This window comes from Pteropus alecto, unplaced genomic scaffold, assembly GCF_000325575.1.
Source record: "Pteropus alecto unplaced genomic scaffold, ASM32557v1 scaffold21, whole genome shotgun sequence".
In the NCBI taxonomy this organism is placed as follows: domain Eukaryota; kingdom Metazoa; phylum Chordata; class Mammalia; order Chiroptera; family Pteropodidae; genus Pteropus; species Pteropus alecto.
In genome coordinates, this window is record NW_006436282.1 from 2,343,003 (window position 1) to 2,359,279 (window position 16,277).

General features: G+C 34.7%; 1 protein-coding gene across 2 annotated transcripts in view; it reads right to left on the bottom strand.

The window, feature by feature from the left end:
- SGCE (sarcoglycan epsilon) overlaps nt 1-16,277 on the bottom strand; it is a 68,103-nt gene that overhangs the window by 24,924 nt on the left and 26,902 nt on the right. For both annotated transcript variants that reach the window (XM_006911911.2, XM_015589422.2), the window contains 4 exons: nt 14,918-15,040; nt 13,111-13,268; nt 9,234-9,306; nt 4,076-4,274 (listed from right to left, as the gene is read on the bottom strand). In XM_006911911.2, the coding sequence (XP_006911973.2) occupies nt 4,076-4,274; nt 9,234-9,306; nt 13,111-13,268; nt 14,918-15,040 (553 nt within the window). The remainder of the gene's footprint in view (nt 1-4,075; nt 4,275-9,233; nt 9,307-13,110; nt 13,269-14,917; nt 15,041-16,277) is intronic.

Sequence of the window (16,277 nt, forward strand, 5' to 3'; positions counted from 1 at the left end):
GGGCGGTAATTCCTGCTTGCAGAAAGGAGGCATTTGGGTTTGCTCTATTCTTTCATGTGGCTTGGCAGGCCCATCTGCTAAAATGAAAACTTTAATACGAGCCATTTTCTGCAAAGGTCCCTAATGCTTCAGAATAAAGTCTAAACCTGTTTTCCGGGCATGCAAAGGCTTACGAGGCCTGCGCTTTGCCTCTCTGGTAACTATCACTTCTGGATCCCTGCCCCCCATTTCCACATGAAGTAAGTTTCCAAATCTACCAGGCTTTCTCCTACCTAAAGGTTTTTGCCCAAACTGTGCTCTCTGCCTAGAATCCCCCTTACTCATTTTCTGAGCAGGCTAATTTGTACTCATATTTGAAACGCAGATCAGGCTTCACCTCCTCTATGAACCGTTTCCAGGCATATGCCTGACATGGGAGACGGTGACATGAATCACACGATTTTTTTAAAAAAATAATCTGATTACTTGCCTGGTCCCCTAACAAACTGTGAGCATAGATTGTATTTTTTAAATCACTGTACCCCAGAGACTAATACACTATTCTTTCATTAAAAAATACTTAATAAATGCTAACCTATGAAAGAAAAGCATGAATCTATGTATAGAACTTAGAAGAATAGATATTAGACATCTAGTTGCATTGATTTCATTTATTTGTATTCTCATAAAAATAGACTTATGTGGGTCTCTAATTTTTATTAAAAGTTTTCAAAAATTTTTATGTCATATCATCATCATTCCAAAAAAGAAAAGATATTTGCACCAAAAATATAGGAGGCACATTAATTCAGACTAAAGAATAATCTTGTAAGTCACCAAACATGGGGACAAATTCAGCAAAGCACGACACACTGGACCCAGGATCATGACCTTGTATCAGAGCAGTATTTGGCAGCCATTGACTTACATTCTCTTCCTCACGTGTAACTTCTCACTGAGGCCTTTGTAAGGCAAAAAGCAGACAATTAATTTGAGAGAGTACTTTGTGAGGTTGTCTACAGAGTGACTGAGGCTAGATCCACATGCTTTGGTAACCAGAGGAAATAGTGGAAGGTTTGACAATCTCTTATGAAAAGTGAATATATTCTTTAATCCTCACACCCCATCATTCCCTTCATAGCCACCATTTACACCACATCACTCACCCTGGGTTGGCAGCTACGCCATGTCTACAATGAAACATGAACCTGCTCCTGTTTCCACCAGCTTTATCCGAGGCTAAAAGCATCCATGAGTCCTTAGCCTCTGGCTCCCTGTCAGGGGTAAAAGCAGCACCAAGACCACACTCAGAGACAGCACAGTTGCCCTTGGTTACGAGTCTGGCAAGTGAGAGAGAATCTTTCCAGGAGGCTCAGCTTCCTTTGCAGGAGCTTACTCACTTTGAAATAAATCTTTATGATTGTTTTCTGTTAGATTTAGGAGAAGTTCGAAAGCTGTCAGTGAGTTCTACAGATGTGAAAAAAAAAATACACATCAAGAAGGATGAGGACTGGGAAGCTGCAGAGTGGGTTCTTGATGATCGACATTTAACGGCACTTTGGGCTGTGGAAGGGCAGTAGGTTTACGCTGAGGGTCTACTGTGAGAGCTTTTCTTACGCACCTGCTGTTTTTTGATTACATACAGCAAATACAATAAAATCTTCAGCTAGTAGATTGTGGCTGTCACGAGGAGTAGGAAATAATTTCATGGAAATTTTTTTTTCTTTAATAAGAGACTGGCACTTATACCAAGTATAAAGCAAAAACACATTTGTCGGGTGCTTAATTAAAACTTCTGAAGTATAAGAGTATATTTTTAAATAAAATTTTAGGGAAAAAAAAACCGATGCAATGTTTTTGGTATTCCTGTCCCTAACTGTTGACCTTTTCAATATTTCATTTTTAAAAGGCATTTGTAGCCCATGTTATTTTCAAAAAATATATAGGGCAAAAAGTTCATTAAGTGAATTAAGAATTATGACATACACCATTAAAAAGAAAGGAAGGCACAAAAGATGAATTAAACATTGGATTTATTTCTAAATGTAAAGCAATAGGTAAAAAAGTTATTTTTGCTACCATAACATTGTATAACTAAAGAAAATGTGCAAAATCATTCCCAGGGACAATTTTTTTCTTCTGGAATTATATTCAAGGAGGATCTTGTTTCATCAGAGCTTGTATTGAGATATTGGAGTAATAAGAGTTGGCACCGGGTACAATTTATAGAAATGCTATTTTGAAAGACTTATCATATGAAGACTTTGTAAAGGTTATGGCTTAACATTAAATTAAAACTCATGGAAAGCATTTCAAGTTGGGAAGGGATCTGAGACAACAGGGTCCAAATAAATGCCACGGGACTGACTCAAATATCTGATGGCACATGCCACCCTCTAGCAGGTGTTGGGGTCAGTCGGCTAATGACTGAATTCTCTAACAAGTACTTGAAGGACAAAAATTCTGTTCTTAATTTAGAGTCACATACTCAGGCCCCAGATTCAAAGATTCAGAATCTCTTGGGGGAATCAGAGGCCAGGGACCTGGCTATATTTTAATAAAGCTCTACTAGCAGTTCTGAAGCTGGACACGACTGGGATGCACTGTTTTAGGTCAGAGTTTGCTGTAGAGAGTTATTCAGTTCAATTTAGTTTAGTTGTTTCTGAAAGTGCCTCTATGGGTGGAGCCTGCACTATTGATAGGAGAAGGGGTGAGCCCAGAAGAAAGCACCACGATGGAAAACTCTACCAATGCCTGGTTTTCACGTCGCTTCCTCCAACATCTTTGCTCACTGTTTTAACTATTACCATGGAACGCATTACTTGAACAAAGTGTTGAAAAGACTCCATATTTGGAGACTGTTTTCAGGAGAGAGACCCCCTGTTCGTGTCTTTCCAAGATTCTTCCTTAATACTTAGAGAACCACGTTGTAACTCTGAAGTAAAACTTTAAGCTCTAAAATTACATTTTCATACAGAAAGCCAACCAACAGATAGACAAGAAAGCAAGCAACTATTTTACTCAAAGCATTTCTGTGTGTGCTTGACCGAACTCAGAATCCATTACTGTAAAATACAAGTTCCGATTTAATTATAAAATGTATAAGCTGGACTCTACAGCTCACTGCTTATCCCTTAGCCCCCTTTCTTTTCCTTTTCTGTGTCTATGTCTTTTCCCTTATTTCAAGTTTAATTCTTATTAATCCAGGTACTATACTTAATTCCAGATATTACCTATATAAAAATGTTATCAGGAATATGGATAATGGAGTTGGGAAGGGATATGCTTCACAAAATGTGATTCATTTCATATCTCATATGTTTGTAGGGTTTAAAAACAAAAGGGGGCAGATCTGTCTCGACAGGTTAGAAATGAAAGATCAAAGCTTGGTTTGACGCTGACATTCAACCCTTTCAATTTACCCAGGCGTAAGGAGTGTTTCTTAACCTCAACAAGAGAATAAGTCATACTTTGTAAGGCTTGAGAATAGACAGATCTCTTTCAAATGCACTGTCTTATTTAATCATTTATTATGACCCTGAGGGACAGTAAAATCCCCATTGAACCAAAAGAATAAATTAAGGCACAGAGGAGTGCAGCATTTTGCCCAATGTCACCAAGTTTGTGAGTGACAAGGCCAGGCCTTCGGAATGGGTTTCAAATCCACTCTAGCCATCAGTCATCAACACATGGTGGAAAGAATGTTAAAGGCAAAGAAATAGTTTCCTAGAATAAAGTTACAGCAGTCTTCATGTCCTTCTGCAGCTGATAACTGGGGCATCAATTTCCTTGGAAATTCCAGGCCCTAAATAATCAGCTTCTCTATGGAAGGTACAAAAGACAGTGCTGTAATTTATGACTGCGGATCCTGATCTACAATTAGATTTCACAGGACCTGGAACATCTGATATAAAGAACCATTAACGTAACCTCTTTGTCAATACAGAAAATTGCTAGTATTTTCGTATCTTTACAACACCCATTTCTTATTAAAAAGAAAAATGCAATTGGCCATCTTCCATCTATAATAAGTTTGATAAGATCACTGTATTTAAAAATCCATGGTTAAGGCAACGAGAGATAAAGGTCTGCTTACCCCTCCTTCATGTCATTAATGGGCAGTGGAACCCTGCCGCCCCTGTCCAGGGCTGACGTGATGTTGATGGCATTCAGACGCTCTGGCTGCCACACGTTTTTCACTGCCCCGAGGAAGTCTCCAAGAACTTCGCTGGCCAACATCTCTTCTACATTCATATTTTTAATGAAGAATTCTGCTTGATACGGTAATGGGAAGTCTAATTTTGGTTAAAAAAAAAAAAAAAGATATGCATATCTTTAATGAGACAGTCTTTCCAAAAGGGAACAAAAGAACAATTCTAGATTTGTTGACTATTGCCATAATCCTGGCTTTGGGAAACTATGTTAATACTGACTGTAAAGGCTTTCTGTATAACAGAAGATATATACATCCTCCAAAAAACATAACGTATTTGACACAGAATTTTATGTACAAACATAAAATTCCAAGGATACAGCAGGGCAATTTACAATGATAGGATATGCCCCCTCACCCCTCCCCCCCCGGCCCAAAAAAAAGAAGAAAAAAAAAGTCAAATCAGCCTCCAACTTGCCAGAGACCTGGCTGGCCTCCTCTCATCTCTCCCCGGCAGAAGGCATACTCCCAGAACTCTACATGGATAGGAATAATATTTTGTATTTGTAGAGTTTTAAAACTGACAGATTTTTTTTCAAATACATCATCTCATTTAATCATTACAACCCTGAGTAGTGCTATTCCTATTTGAACAGAGGAGGAAGTTGAGGCACAAAACAATATCCTTTTCAAATAGAGAAGACATTACGAAATATCTGTACTTGCTCATAGATTGCTGACATATGATTTGAAATACCATAGTTTAATCCGGCAGTACAATCATGTGTTCCTTAATGACAGGGATACACTCTGAGAAATGCGTCATCATGCAATTTAGTCATTATGCGAACATCATAGAGCCTACCTATACAAACCTGAATGGGACAGTCTACTACACACCTAAGCTATATGGTGTAGCCTATTGCTCTCAGGCTATAAACCTGTACAGTATGTTACTGTAGTGAATACTATCGGCAATTTTAACAGTATATTTGTATATCTAAACATAGGAAAGTTAGAGTAAAAATACAGTATACAGTATAAAAGATAAAAAATGGTACACCTGTATAGGGCTGTTACCATGAATGGAGCTCCCAAGACTGGAAGTTGCTCTGGGTGAGTTAGTGAGCGAGTGGTGGGTGAATGTGAAGGCCTAGGACACTACTGTACACTACTGCAGACTTCATAACACTGCACACTTAGGCTACACTCAATTTATTTAAAATATCACACCGTTGCGTTGTGATGTTACAGGGACTATAGAAATTTGTCAGCTCCATTATAATCTTATGGGACCACGTAGTTTATGTGATCCGAAATTTTTTTATGTGATGCATGGCTGTATTACTGATCTTTTTGGAGCATGCTAAAACATTACTTTTTACTTAAATAAATTATTTTTAATAAGAATTCTAAAATCATAATAATTTCACTATTTGATTACTCTATAAATTTCACTATTTGATCTCTCCATAATGAAATATTCTAGAGAAATTATATTTGAAATTTCTCGTGAAATTCCCTATCTCATATTGTTAAGAGATTTAATTAGCTTTTTTCCTCCTCAAAGTCTCATCACTACTTCCCTTCAAAGATTTCAAAATTAATATTTTAAACCAACCCATCGTCCAATTCAGACTCTCAATGTAAGAAACTCTAAATATAATTTATTTCAGTTTCTCAAATGTTATTCATCGTTTACAAATCATCATTTCCCATATTCTAACTGTTCTAAGATAAAGAATAGCTTTCTGTTTAATAATATTTCTGTAATAATAAAGTTTGCTTTAAAAAATATACTACAAGGTAGGACAAACTAAGGGACTGAAGTGAATTATCACATTTAATGCTCACAACCAGAGTGAGCACATACTTGTATTGTTCTCCATATTTTCACAGTGGAAGCAGATCTTCAGTGAAGTCTAGGAATTTACCATTATTTAAACTTATCTCATGTGATTTTTACCTATGCTAAAGGACACTATATATAAAGTGCCCAACAGAGCTCCTAGCATAAAGTAAGAATTTATAAAATGTTAAACTTTAGCAATTAATATAGTAAAATGAATTAGTTGATTATCTGAATCCTCCCTTTAGAAGGAAAAGAAAATGTTTCTGGACTACACACAAATTTAAAGTCCCCACTAGTAATTATACTATGCATACTCTCTGATTTATTTCATTAAAACTTGTATATCTAAAACAAACAAATAAACAAAAACCTTATATATCTATACAGTATTCTGCTACTGCTTAATAATAAAAACATAAAAACTACACAATAAATAACTGAAATCTTAATTACTTCATTTCTTATAATGCTTCTTTACTAGTAAAGCATATTTGCTGCCAGAGGTGAAGTCAGGGAAGATAGTCTGCCTTTACATAAGTTTTCAAGAGTTTTCTAGAGTGTGCTGTCTCTTCCAAAAGACTGAGTTTTTCGAGGCCCTAAATCACAGAAGGTTCTTTCCTCATCTCCTACACTGTCATTTACTCTGCTTACGGTTGGGATAGATTTGTCTGATGTATAGGCCATCTACAACCTTCTAAAATATGAAATATTTATTCTCTTTTATGTAGATAAGTTTCCTATTTTATAGATACACAGCTAAATAGTAACTTAATCATATTACATTTTCCCCCATACCAAGAAATAGTCATACAGAAATATGTCATGAAGAACAGGTCCTTGGCAATAAATAATATTTAAAAATAATGCCAAATACAGTTTTTGAGTATGCTGAAAGTCTATCCTCTATTAATTTCATTTGGTGTTTTTACAGCCACTTTTCTAAGAAGCGTGCAACACTTGTTTCATTGTCAATGCTACTTTTTGGGCGAACTGTTATTTGGCTCTTCCTAATTGATGTGACGCAGCTTCGTGGCTCCTTCACGAGACGGGCTGCCACGCCCCTCAGGGCTCTGGGCCATGCAGCTGCCTGCTGTCTACCCGGCCAAGCGTGCCTGCCAGGACTCACAGAAATGAGTCATTGGAGCTTTCTAACTTTGGGGAAATCCCATGCCTGCTATATTTGAACATCACAGAGGCCAAGAGAACAGTAGGCCAACAGATTGGTGGAAGGCCTCTGAGGCACTGAACCCATTTAGAGAATCACTCTGTGTACTCTCCGTGAGCTCTAGGTTACGCGAGTCTACAGGGCCATTAGGCCTCTCAAAGCAGGAGACAGCTGGGCAAGGAGATAGACTGAGTGATTATCCTGATATTCAACTCTTGTTATTTCTTTTCCTGACCTTATCTGGGAGAAAGGGCATGTGTGTAGGTTGTGTGCAGAGATGTACACTCTAGAGCCCACATCGATTCCATCTATACCAGAATGGAGAAACAGTGTCATTCGGTTCACCGGTTTTCATAATGTTGGGCCACTGAATGCTCTGAAAAAGGTAGTGGAGCAGTTCTGCCTGAAGTAAAAGTGGAGGCTTCCAAAACCCATCTACTCTTCCTCCTTCATCACCTTCACGACCACCCCTGATTTAGATAAACAGACCCTAAAACCAACTTTCAATCCTACAGTTGTCTAGCAGTCTTCCATTAGCATCTGCTTGAACATGGGTCCCCACTCATCAGTATCACCTACTAGGATGCCTGTGGACTCTGTATCCACAGGACTGAGGCCAGACTTGAGAAGAGGGAGGTTCAAACTGCAGACCAGGCTACCTTTCAGTCTATAAGGACTTCTGTCCTGGCAAAGTGTTTGAGTCCCTACGAGAGCATAATGGTAAGGTTAGTGGTACAAGCCCACTGCAATGTAACTGTATAACTAACAATATTCTTGAATTCCTAGGAGAAAGGGAACCTTGCAGTTATTCCGCACATTAAGGGTATTCCAATTCTACAGGCACCACTTAGATTGGATGCGAGCATCCAAGTACAATTGGAGTCCAGAACAAAGGTTTCCCTGATCCAAACATGAATACCTACCCTTAGGGAGTAGAAAAATGGACAAGGACTATAAGTCTTCTGTCCAGCCTCATAGAACTGGCACTTGGGCTTGCTTTTCATATATGAAGGTCTTTTAAATTTTAAACTAACACATTTATTGTATGCAATTCATATTGCTAAAATACCTGGGGAAAAACTCAAATGTAAAAGCGTTCAAAATCTTCAAGCAATCTCCCAAATTACGTATTGCATTATCAAGTCTATAGAAAACGCTTTCTTTCACATAGTGTAAAGGCAATTTTTAACTCAGCCTTTACTGAAGCCTTTAACCTACTTTATTAGTAGGTTCTGATAAAATGTTTTGTTTGCACATTTTTTTTTAAATTATAGCAGTCAATAGAAGAATTCCCCTATCCAGTACAACAATTGTTTCACTGTTTCCTGGGGGGAAAAATTATGTCCACTCTTCTCCTGATACTCTCATAAATGATATCTGGTATAGAGAAGAGTATCTCATGATTTATACATTTTAAGAACAAAGTTTTTAGTGGTATGTAGTTTTCTCAATCGAATGCCAAAATAGGGTCAGAATATTTGAGAGTGCAATTCTTGGATTATTTCCTGTGTCCTTAACCTTCCAAATTCTTGGGAATCACTTAGAATTTGAGCATATGTAACTCTCAATCGCTGATGGACTCCAGCTACTTAGAAAGGAGACTGTGACCCAAATTACTGTTTATTTCTGCCCATCAGTAACTCTTTATCTTCACACGCAATTGAACTACTTCCTATAATAAGTTTTAAAGTAAAATAATGAAACTAGCTAATAATTACTGATCGTGCGCTCTGTGCTCAGCCCCGTGTTAAGCATATTTCAAGCCTGACTCATGGAATGTGCATCTTAGACTTATGAGAGAAATGCTATTCTTGGTCCTATTTTACAGACGATGAAACGAAGGTCTAGAGAAATAAGTGGCCTCTTTGGTTCTCAATCTTGAGCTTCCCAGCACCATAAAACATCATGACATCTTATAACAACTTAAATACTGCTTAGTTTTCTTTTCTATATTTTACTATTTCATTAGCTATATTAGGTATCTGGTACTTTTAAATCATTAACTATATTTTACATAGATATAAAACATAACAATACTTCTTGTAAATAAGGAAAGGAACAACAACATATTTTTTCATACCTACCTTCTGCTGACATTATATTAATTATTAAATTATGCCTTGCAGTCTCAAAGGTACGCCTATTGTAGGCAGTTATCTATTAGAAAAAGAAAATCATATTAAAGAAGTGAAATGTTATTTGGAAAATGAAATTCGTTAAGGATAAAATGAAAACAAATTGTCGTTCTTTCCATTTTCATTGTTTGTTTATATACTTACGAAATATTCCTTCTCTGGGCAATAAGAACTCAGAGCTTTTAGCAATGTTATGGGAAAATAAATAATTAGTCAGGTCTATTTAACATGCTGAAACAAAAAGTTAAAATCAGAAAGACTCTTTCACCGAAGAAGACCCCGTTAAGTGCTAATCGCAATGCAGATGCACCATTAGTAAATGGATTAACCATTATGAATTACTTTCCAGTGCCGTTCCACAACTTCAAAAAAAAACCAATATATTTTTGTACTTTTAAATGAAGCTTAAGGATTACACTGGAATGTACACTTTAAAACAAGCACATCTCTGTGTTGTTTGCATTCAGTACTAAATTGCACAAGAACCAGTCAAAAAATGTCATGAATAACCCTTTGGAAACCATATCTTGCTTACAGGACTAAAGCAGTAAGGATCATGGTCTACAAAGCTTATGGCACATGCTCAAAAACACAGATCAATCCTTTGTAGAGTCAAATATTAGTAAACATTTGCAGAGCCAATGAACTTACATCAAAGTCAACTCAGAAACAGCCACTGCAAACAACAAACAAAGCAAAGGCCAACAACAGGATAATACTTCAAAAATGAAAGAATCATTAACTTTATAACATATCAGATCATTCAGACAGGTCTGCAGTACCTTAAATAAAACAAATGATTGTGTAAAGTTTTAGCATCCCAGCATTAGCCTTCTGGCAGTGATTGCGGCTGTCGTTGACACTGAGACAAAAGGGTGGGACAAAACTGACTCGAATTGAAAAGAAATACCTTGTTCATTTAAAAATGAATATTGAAGATTTTTATAGCATCACATATGAGCTTTAAATGAAATAAGTCGCATTCATCAGAAATATTATTTGCAAAAACAGTAAAAATCAAAATTTTGGAATTAATAATTCTGAACCTTTAACAATATTTAAAAATACACGTTATGAAAAGCATGTCATTCTACCAAGTTAAAAGAACTCTCCACAATTTGTCAAATTCCTGTTGGATTTAATGACTTCCTTGCTGCTATTTGCTGAGATACGTGCTTAATTAGGTTCACATTAAACGATAAAATTAGGGCTAGTCCTTAAAAATAAACTAGGAACTATTGTTCACAAAGAAGCAAATGAAAAAATGCAAAAACAGATTTCATTTGGGAATCTTCATGATTTTAAAAGTTTATCCTGCAAAAAACTTAATCACATTCTTAATGGAAAAAAAAACTACCAATCCTCTATTTGCTATAATATCTCAAAGCTAAAGCTCAGAAAGAAATATTAAGACATTTTCAAACAAGTGGCAATACTTTTACGGCTAGCCTTCCCATACTAATCACAAATTTCATTATGGTAAATTCCATAAATTCTAATAAGTTTTTTTTTCCAATAACAGGCTACTGAAGGGAGTGAAGAACATTTCATAAATCAAGAGGAAGAATTTTATTATCTGAATTTACATTTAATATTTAATTTTAATAGCTATAACAGAATGTAGTCCTATCACTTCTAATGAGATATTTAAATACTATAATAACCTCAATCAAATTTTACTTTTCATAATGATGTAAAGATCTTCATAGCAGAGAGGTATGCATGTGCTTGCGTGCATGCTTTTTTGATCCCCTATTTCTAGAAGAGTGGCTGATCTATGTTAGATGCTTAATAAACATCTATGAAATAAATTATTCAGTGGACTTACATAATTAAATATTAGTTTAATGTATGCAGAACTCTTTTGACTGTTATTAATAGAATATTTAAAAATACTGTAAATATGTTACTAAATATGGATGTAGAAATGAGTTATTTACTACTTGTGTTAGATGAAAGATATGCTAAATTTTCCTCATTATAGTTTTAGTATATTATCTGATATATAGCCATAACATTGTATCTTAGTTATAAGAACATAATGAACTCCTGCAAATCCTTGCTCAATACATGTTATTTCTCTACTACCCTAGCCCCTAGCCTTTCTCCAACCAGAAATGGCCATTTTGAATTTTGTATTTATCATCCCATTCATTTTAAATATAGTTTTATTATCAATGCATGTATGCTTAAAATATATTGTTTAATTTGCTTGGTTTTGAGCTTTATAAAAATGGTAAACTTCTGGGACTATTTTTTATTATTACTCAACATTATGTTTAAAGCATTTAGGTTGGGCAAGCTTAAGTTCATTGTTGCTGTAAACAATCACTGTGTGACTAAAGCCACAACTTATTTACCTATCCTCTTGCTGGTGGACTTTGCATCTATTCTCTTCCTGATGGACTTTTGGGTTACCATTGCTTTGTGAGTTTCCAGTGTTTCGCTATACAAACATTGCTCAATGAGCATGACTGTACCTGCCTCTGAGTGGACATTTGCAACTTTTGGGTATGTACCAAGAAGTGGGACTGCTGGAGCATAGGGTACAGTAATACTCAGCTATGTGAACTAGTCAGTGCTATTTTCCAAAGTGGCTATGCCAATTCCCACATCCAACCACAATGAATTTTACTGAGGGTAAAATTCTCATTATGGTCTTAATTTGAATAGTCCTCATTACTGATGAGAGTAAGCTTCTTTACTTAATTAGCATTATGTCTCCTCTTTAGTGAAACATCTATTCATGTCTTTTTCTTACTGAATTGTAGGAGTCCTTTTTTATTATATTTTAGATATTCACCATCAGTCAGATATATATATTTAAAATATCTTCTTCCAGTTTGTGACTGGTCTTTTTTTAATGGCATCTTTTGAACAGGAGTTCACAAGTTTAATATAATAAAAATGTGTCAATCTTTTCTCTTAAATAAAAATATTCAGGTATTAAGAAATCCTTCCCTACCTCTAAACTTAGATATTCTTCTACATTTTCATATAATAGCTTAAAATTTTGCTTTTCACATTTAAATCCTCAATCTAGACTTGAGTTTTATATTTCCTGTGTGGTGGGAATCTAATTTTATGTTTGCCATATGGCTAATCAATCATCTGAGTACCATTCAACAAATAGACATCTTTTTCCCCAATAATCTGTGGCACCATCACTTCAGACATGTATCATTATTCCTTATGTAGATTTATGCGATTTTTTTAATGCCTTCGAGATTTCGATGTGCTGTTTCTTCTGCCTAAAACAGCCTTCCTTCTATTTTGTGAAGTGAATTCCTAATTACTCTCTAATGCCACTGCTTCAAACAACACCTTCTTATTATAAGAGTTACGTCAGTGTCGGCTAAGTATGGGCTTCCGTTCCACTGCTTCAGTCCCTCAACTCCAAGACATGGTAGGACTCATCACTTATTCATCTTCCTTTCACCAGCACCTATCATAATTCTTAGCACATGGTAGGGCTCATAAAATGTCTGCTTAATGACTGTATTTCAATGAACATAAAATTTGAAATTAAAATATAGAGCAAATAAGTTTGTATTTATTTTCTTAAACAGAATTCATATTATAGTAACCCATTTCTTTTAAATGTCTTTTATTTTTTTCACTAATTTAGACTTCCCTTTTTTATATAAAAGATGAAATTAAAAACTGTGCAGATGAACAGAAAAAAATGGTACATTTCCAAATGTTATCTAGTGTGTCTCCATGTATAAAATACTAAAAACTACTGCCATGGAATTTTTATTTCAACATTTGAAACTCGAATTGCAAAAAAACAAAAATACAATTTTGTTCACTCTGAGTAAATTACCTCAATGACTGTTGGTTTCCCCACATTTTCAGCTGTTGGAGACCCATAGAGGACGCCATCACTATATGGTGTCCTTTGGATGTATCGAAGCCATCCGGGTCGGTCTGGGTAACCCATTAAATTTGTGTTAAATGTTATGGGATCATTACTAATCTCGCCTAGATAAGAAACACAGAATTAAGATACGTCAGTTATTTTCACACATGTTGCTTTGGTAGTTTCAATCAAAATATTTCTGTCTAAAATTTTTTTCTCACATTTGTAGCAAACTAAATACATACCCAAAAAACAAATCCATCTGGGAATTCGGATTTTCTTTCGTGTAAAGAAAAAAATCTTTTTGGTTGTTTAGTTTGCCTAGAAATCTAATGCAACAAAGAAAGCAGATTCATACAACTTTGAGGGAGATTTTTTTTTCTTTCCTTCCTTTCTTCTTTTTTGGGGGAGAGGTGGGGGATGGGTCATCTAGGAGTGGGAAACTTCTACCAATGAGACAATTGTTTTTCAGAAAAATCCCCTAATACGTTGATGTGTTCATTCTCTTGAGAAGCCTTCCTGTCATGAAGCTCTGGACACTATCAAACTAATCTTAAGTGATATCTCGAAATTATAAAACTATCATTAAAACAAAGACAATGTAATTTTAAAGCAATTGAGGATGAGCTGTAAAAGATGTTACAAATCCAAAAGAACTGTAATAACAATTTATTAATGACAAGTAATAATAGCATCATTTATTAGCATGTGCCTGGCCCTGTTGTTGTGCCTGGCCTCTACAAGTACTATTTCATTGTATTTTCAACCATTCCTATAAAAGTAGTACTATTATTGCCCTAATTTTATTGCTGGAATAGCTAATTTTCCATGTTAAGTAACTTTTCTATAGTTATATTAAGTGGTAAAACTAGAATTTAATCTTGGCTGATTCCAGAAACTATGCTCTTAGCTACATGTTTTCTTCTCAAATACTGGAGCTGCTGCTCAAAAGGTTTAGCTATACAGTTTTGCAAACACAGAATGCAATGTTTAAGAAACATTTTTTAAAATAATTGATGAAAAGACTACTTTTTTTTTCTTGAATGCTGGTGATAACATGGTTAACTATATTTTGAGTGTTTTCAGGTATGCTACTCATCATTATCTACAAAAATCATATTTATATTAATTCTAATGCTATAATTTTCAGAGAATTCATTTTTATCTTTTACTTAAGAGTTATAATTTATTTTCTCTTGCTAGTCTTTCTATATCTTCATTAATTTGGTGGCATTTGTGACAACCCGACACAACATAATTTAATCCAAAGTGAATTAAAGAAGACTTTGATATTGGTATTACCTTGAAGGAAAAATTAATCTTCATTGTATTATTATGAAATTTTATAAAATTATCTCATACTATAAAAGATTTTTCAAGAACTCTTTCTTAATATCACATTTCATTCTTATACAATATATGTATAGTTTTCCAAAAATCAATGTACTATGTAAGACTGTCTTAATATGAAAAATCATAACTGTACAGCTATAATTATTTCTGTGCAAATATAGGTAGATCATTTGTCAGAAGCACAAAACTCTAGACTGAGAAACCAAAAATATTCTTTCTTTAAAATTCAAAAATGAATAATTTCCTTCTGTAATTAAATTTCTAGTCTTAAAGTGGGAAATATCCTATGACGAATTTATCAAGCATCCAGACCATATCAAATAATGTTAACAATATTTTACATATCATCTAAAATATGCACATTGAAAAAAAATTTAGTAAATTAACCACTTATTTTTTTCCCCCACCAAGAACATACCAAGTTTTGGGTAAGGTGGAAATTCTCCCTTAAAAGACTCTCTTTCCAAAACATGAACAAAGAGGACACCAGCAGATGGGTATACATCCCGATCAGAGTGCACCTTCGAGAAAATAGTGTACACTGAAAGCAAAGGAAAGATAAGAGATAGACAAATAATGAAATACGCTCTTGATAATTCACTTACTCTGTAATGAAGGGGTTCACTAGGTAGAGATTCCTGGGAAAATTGAAGCAGCATGCAAAATATTGTTAAGAAGTTTGTTTTAAAGGGAAGTGATTTTAGGACAAAACATGAAACAACTCTCTCAACTTGGTGAGTTTAGAGACTTTTCAAATACTACATAAACAAAATTAGGCACATTTAATACTTTAAATTGTTATTAAATAATGAAGAGATCCATATTTTCTTTTTTGGTAATTTCTTTTTATTGAAATTATTATGATGAATACATCATGAGAAATGAACAACTACATAATTGTTATTTTTTTCCATTTTCAGAGCAAAGTTTAAAGAGTAATTTTTAAACAGTCAGAATCTACACTGTGTTAACTGTTTGCTAGACAAAGCATATCAGAGTATATAAAACACCATCACTATATGTAAGGCAACTTTCATATACACTTATAAAAATGCACTGGATACTTTTTCTATGAGTATTATTTCTCATCACTCTCCTAGAAATGATTTATTCCATTTTATCTGATCTTGACATTTACTAATTCACACAAAATAATCTATTCTATTATGCTACATTCTAAATAATAACAATTACATAATAAAATTCAGTGCCAATAATTGCTTTAAATGAAATGGGGCAGATTTCATGATTTACTAGTTACTTAAGATATATGATGTGAGTACATTAAAATGGTTGAATTGGTTTGATTAGTTTCCACCTATTGTTTTTCCTCTGATATTATCATCTCTACCAACCCATTACTGCCATTACCCTTGTCACCTCTGCACACCTCTACAATCTCTTTTGGTTTTCTGTCTTCCTGACTGGCTAGGAGCTGCAATTTTTACACAGATAAACCCTATCAGGCCAGTTCCTTCTCTTAGTCAGTGACGGATTTGTAATTAACCTTAAGAACCCCAAAGCTGCTTACTCCAGGCTCACAACTAACTAAAAGCCCTGAATAGCAAGATCACTGACAGTAGATTTTTAAGCATAAAAATAAAAACTTCCACAAAATGTTTCTTTATCTGTGAAAACTTGTCCCTGCAGTTCTGAGGATGGCTGCCAAAAATGGAAAATTAAACTAAAATATTTGGCTTGTAGCTTCACGTATCCATAGCATTACTACTAAAAACACAACTTCGAAGGCTATTAATGGAAGGAAAGAAGCTGCAAGT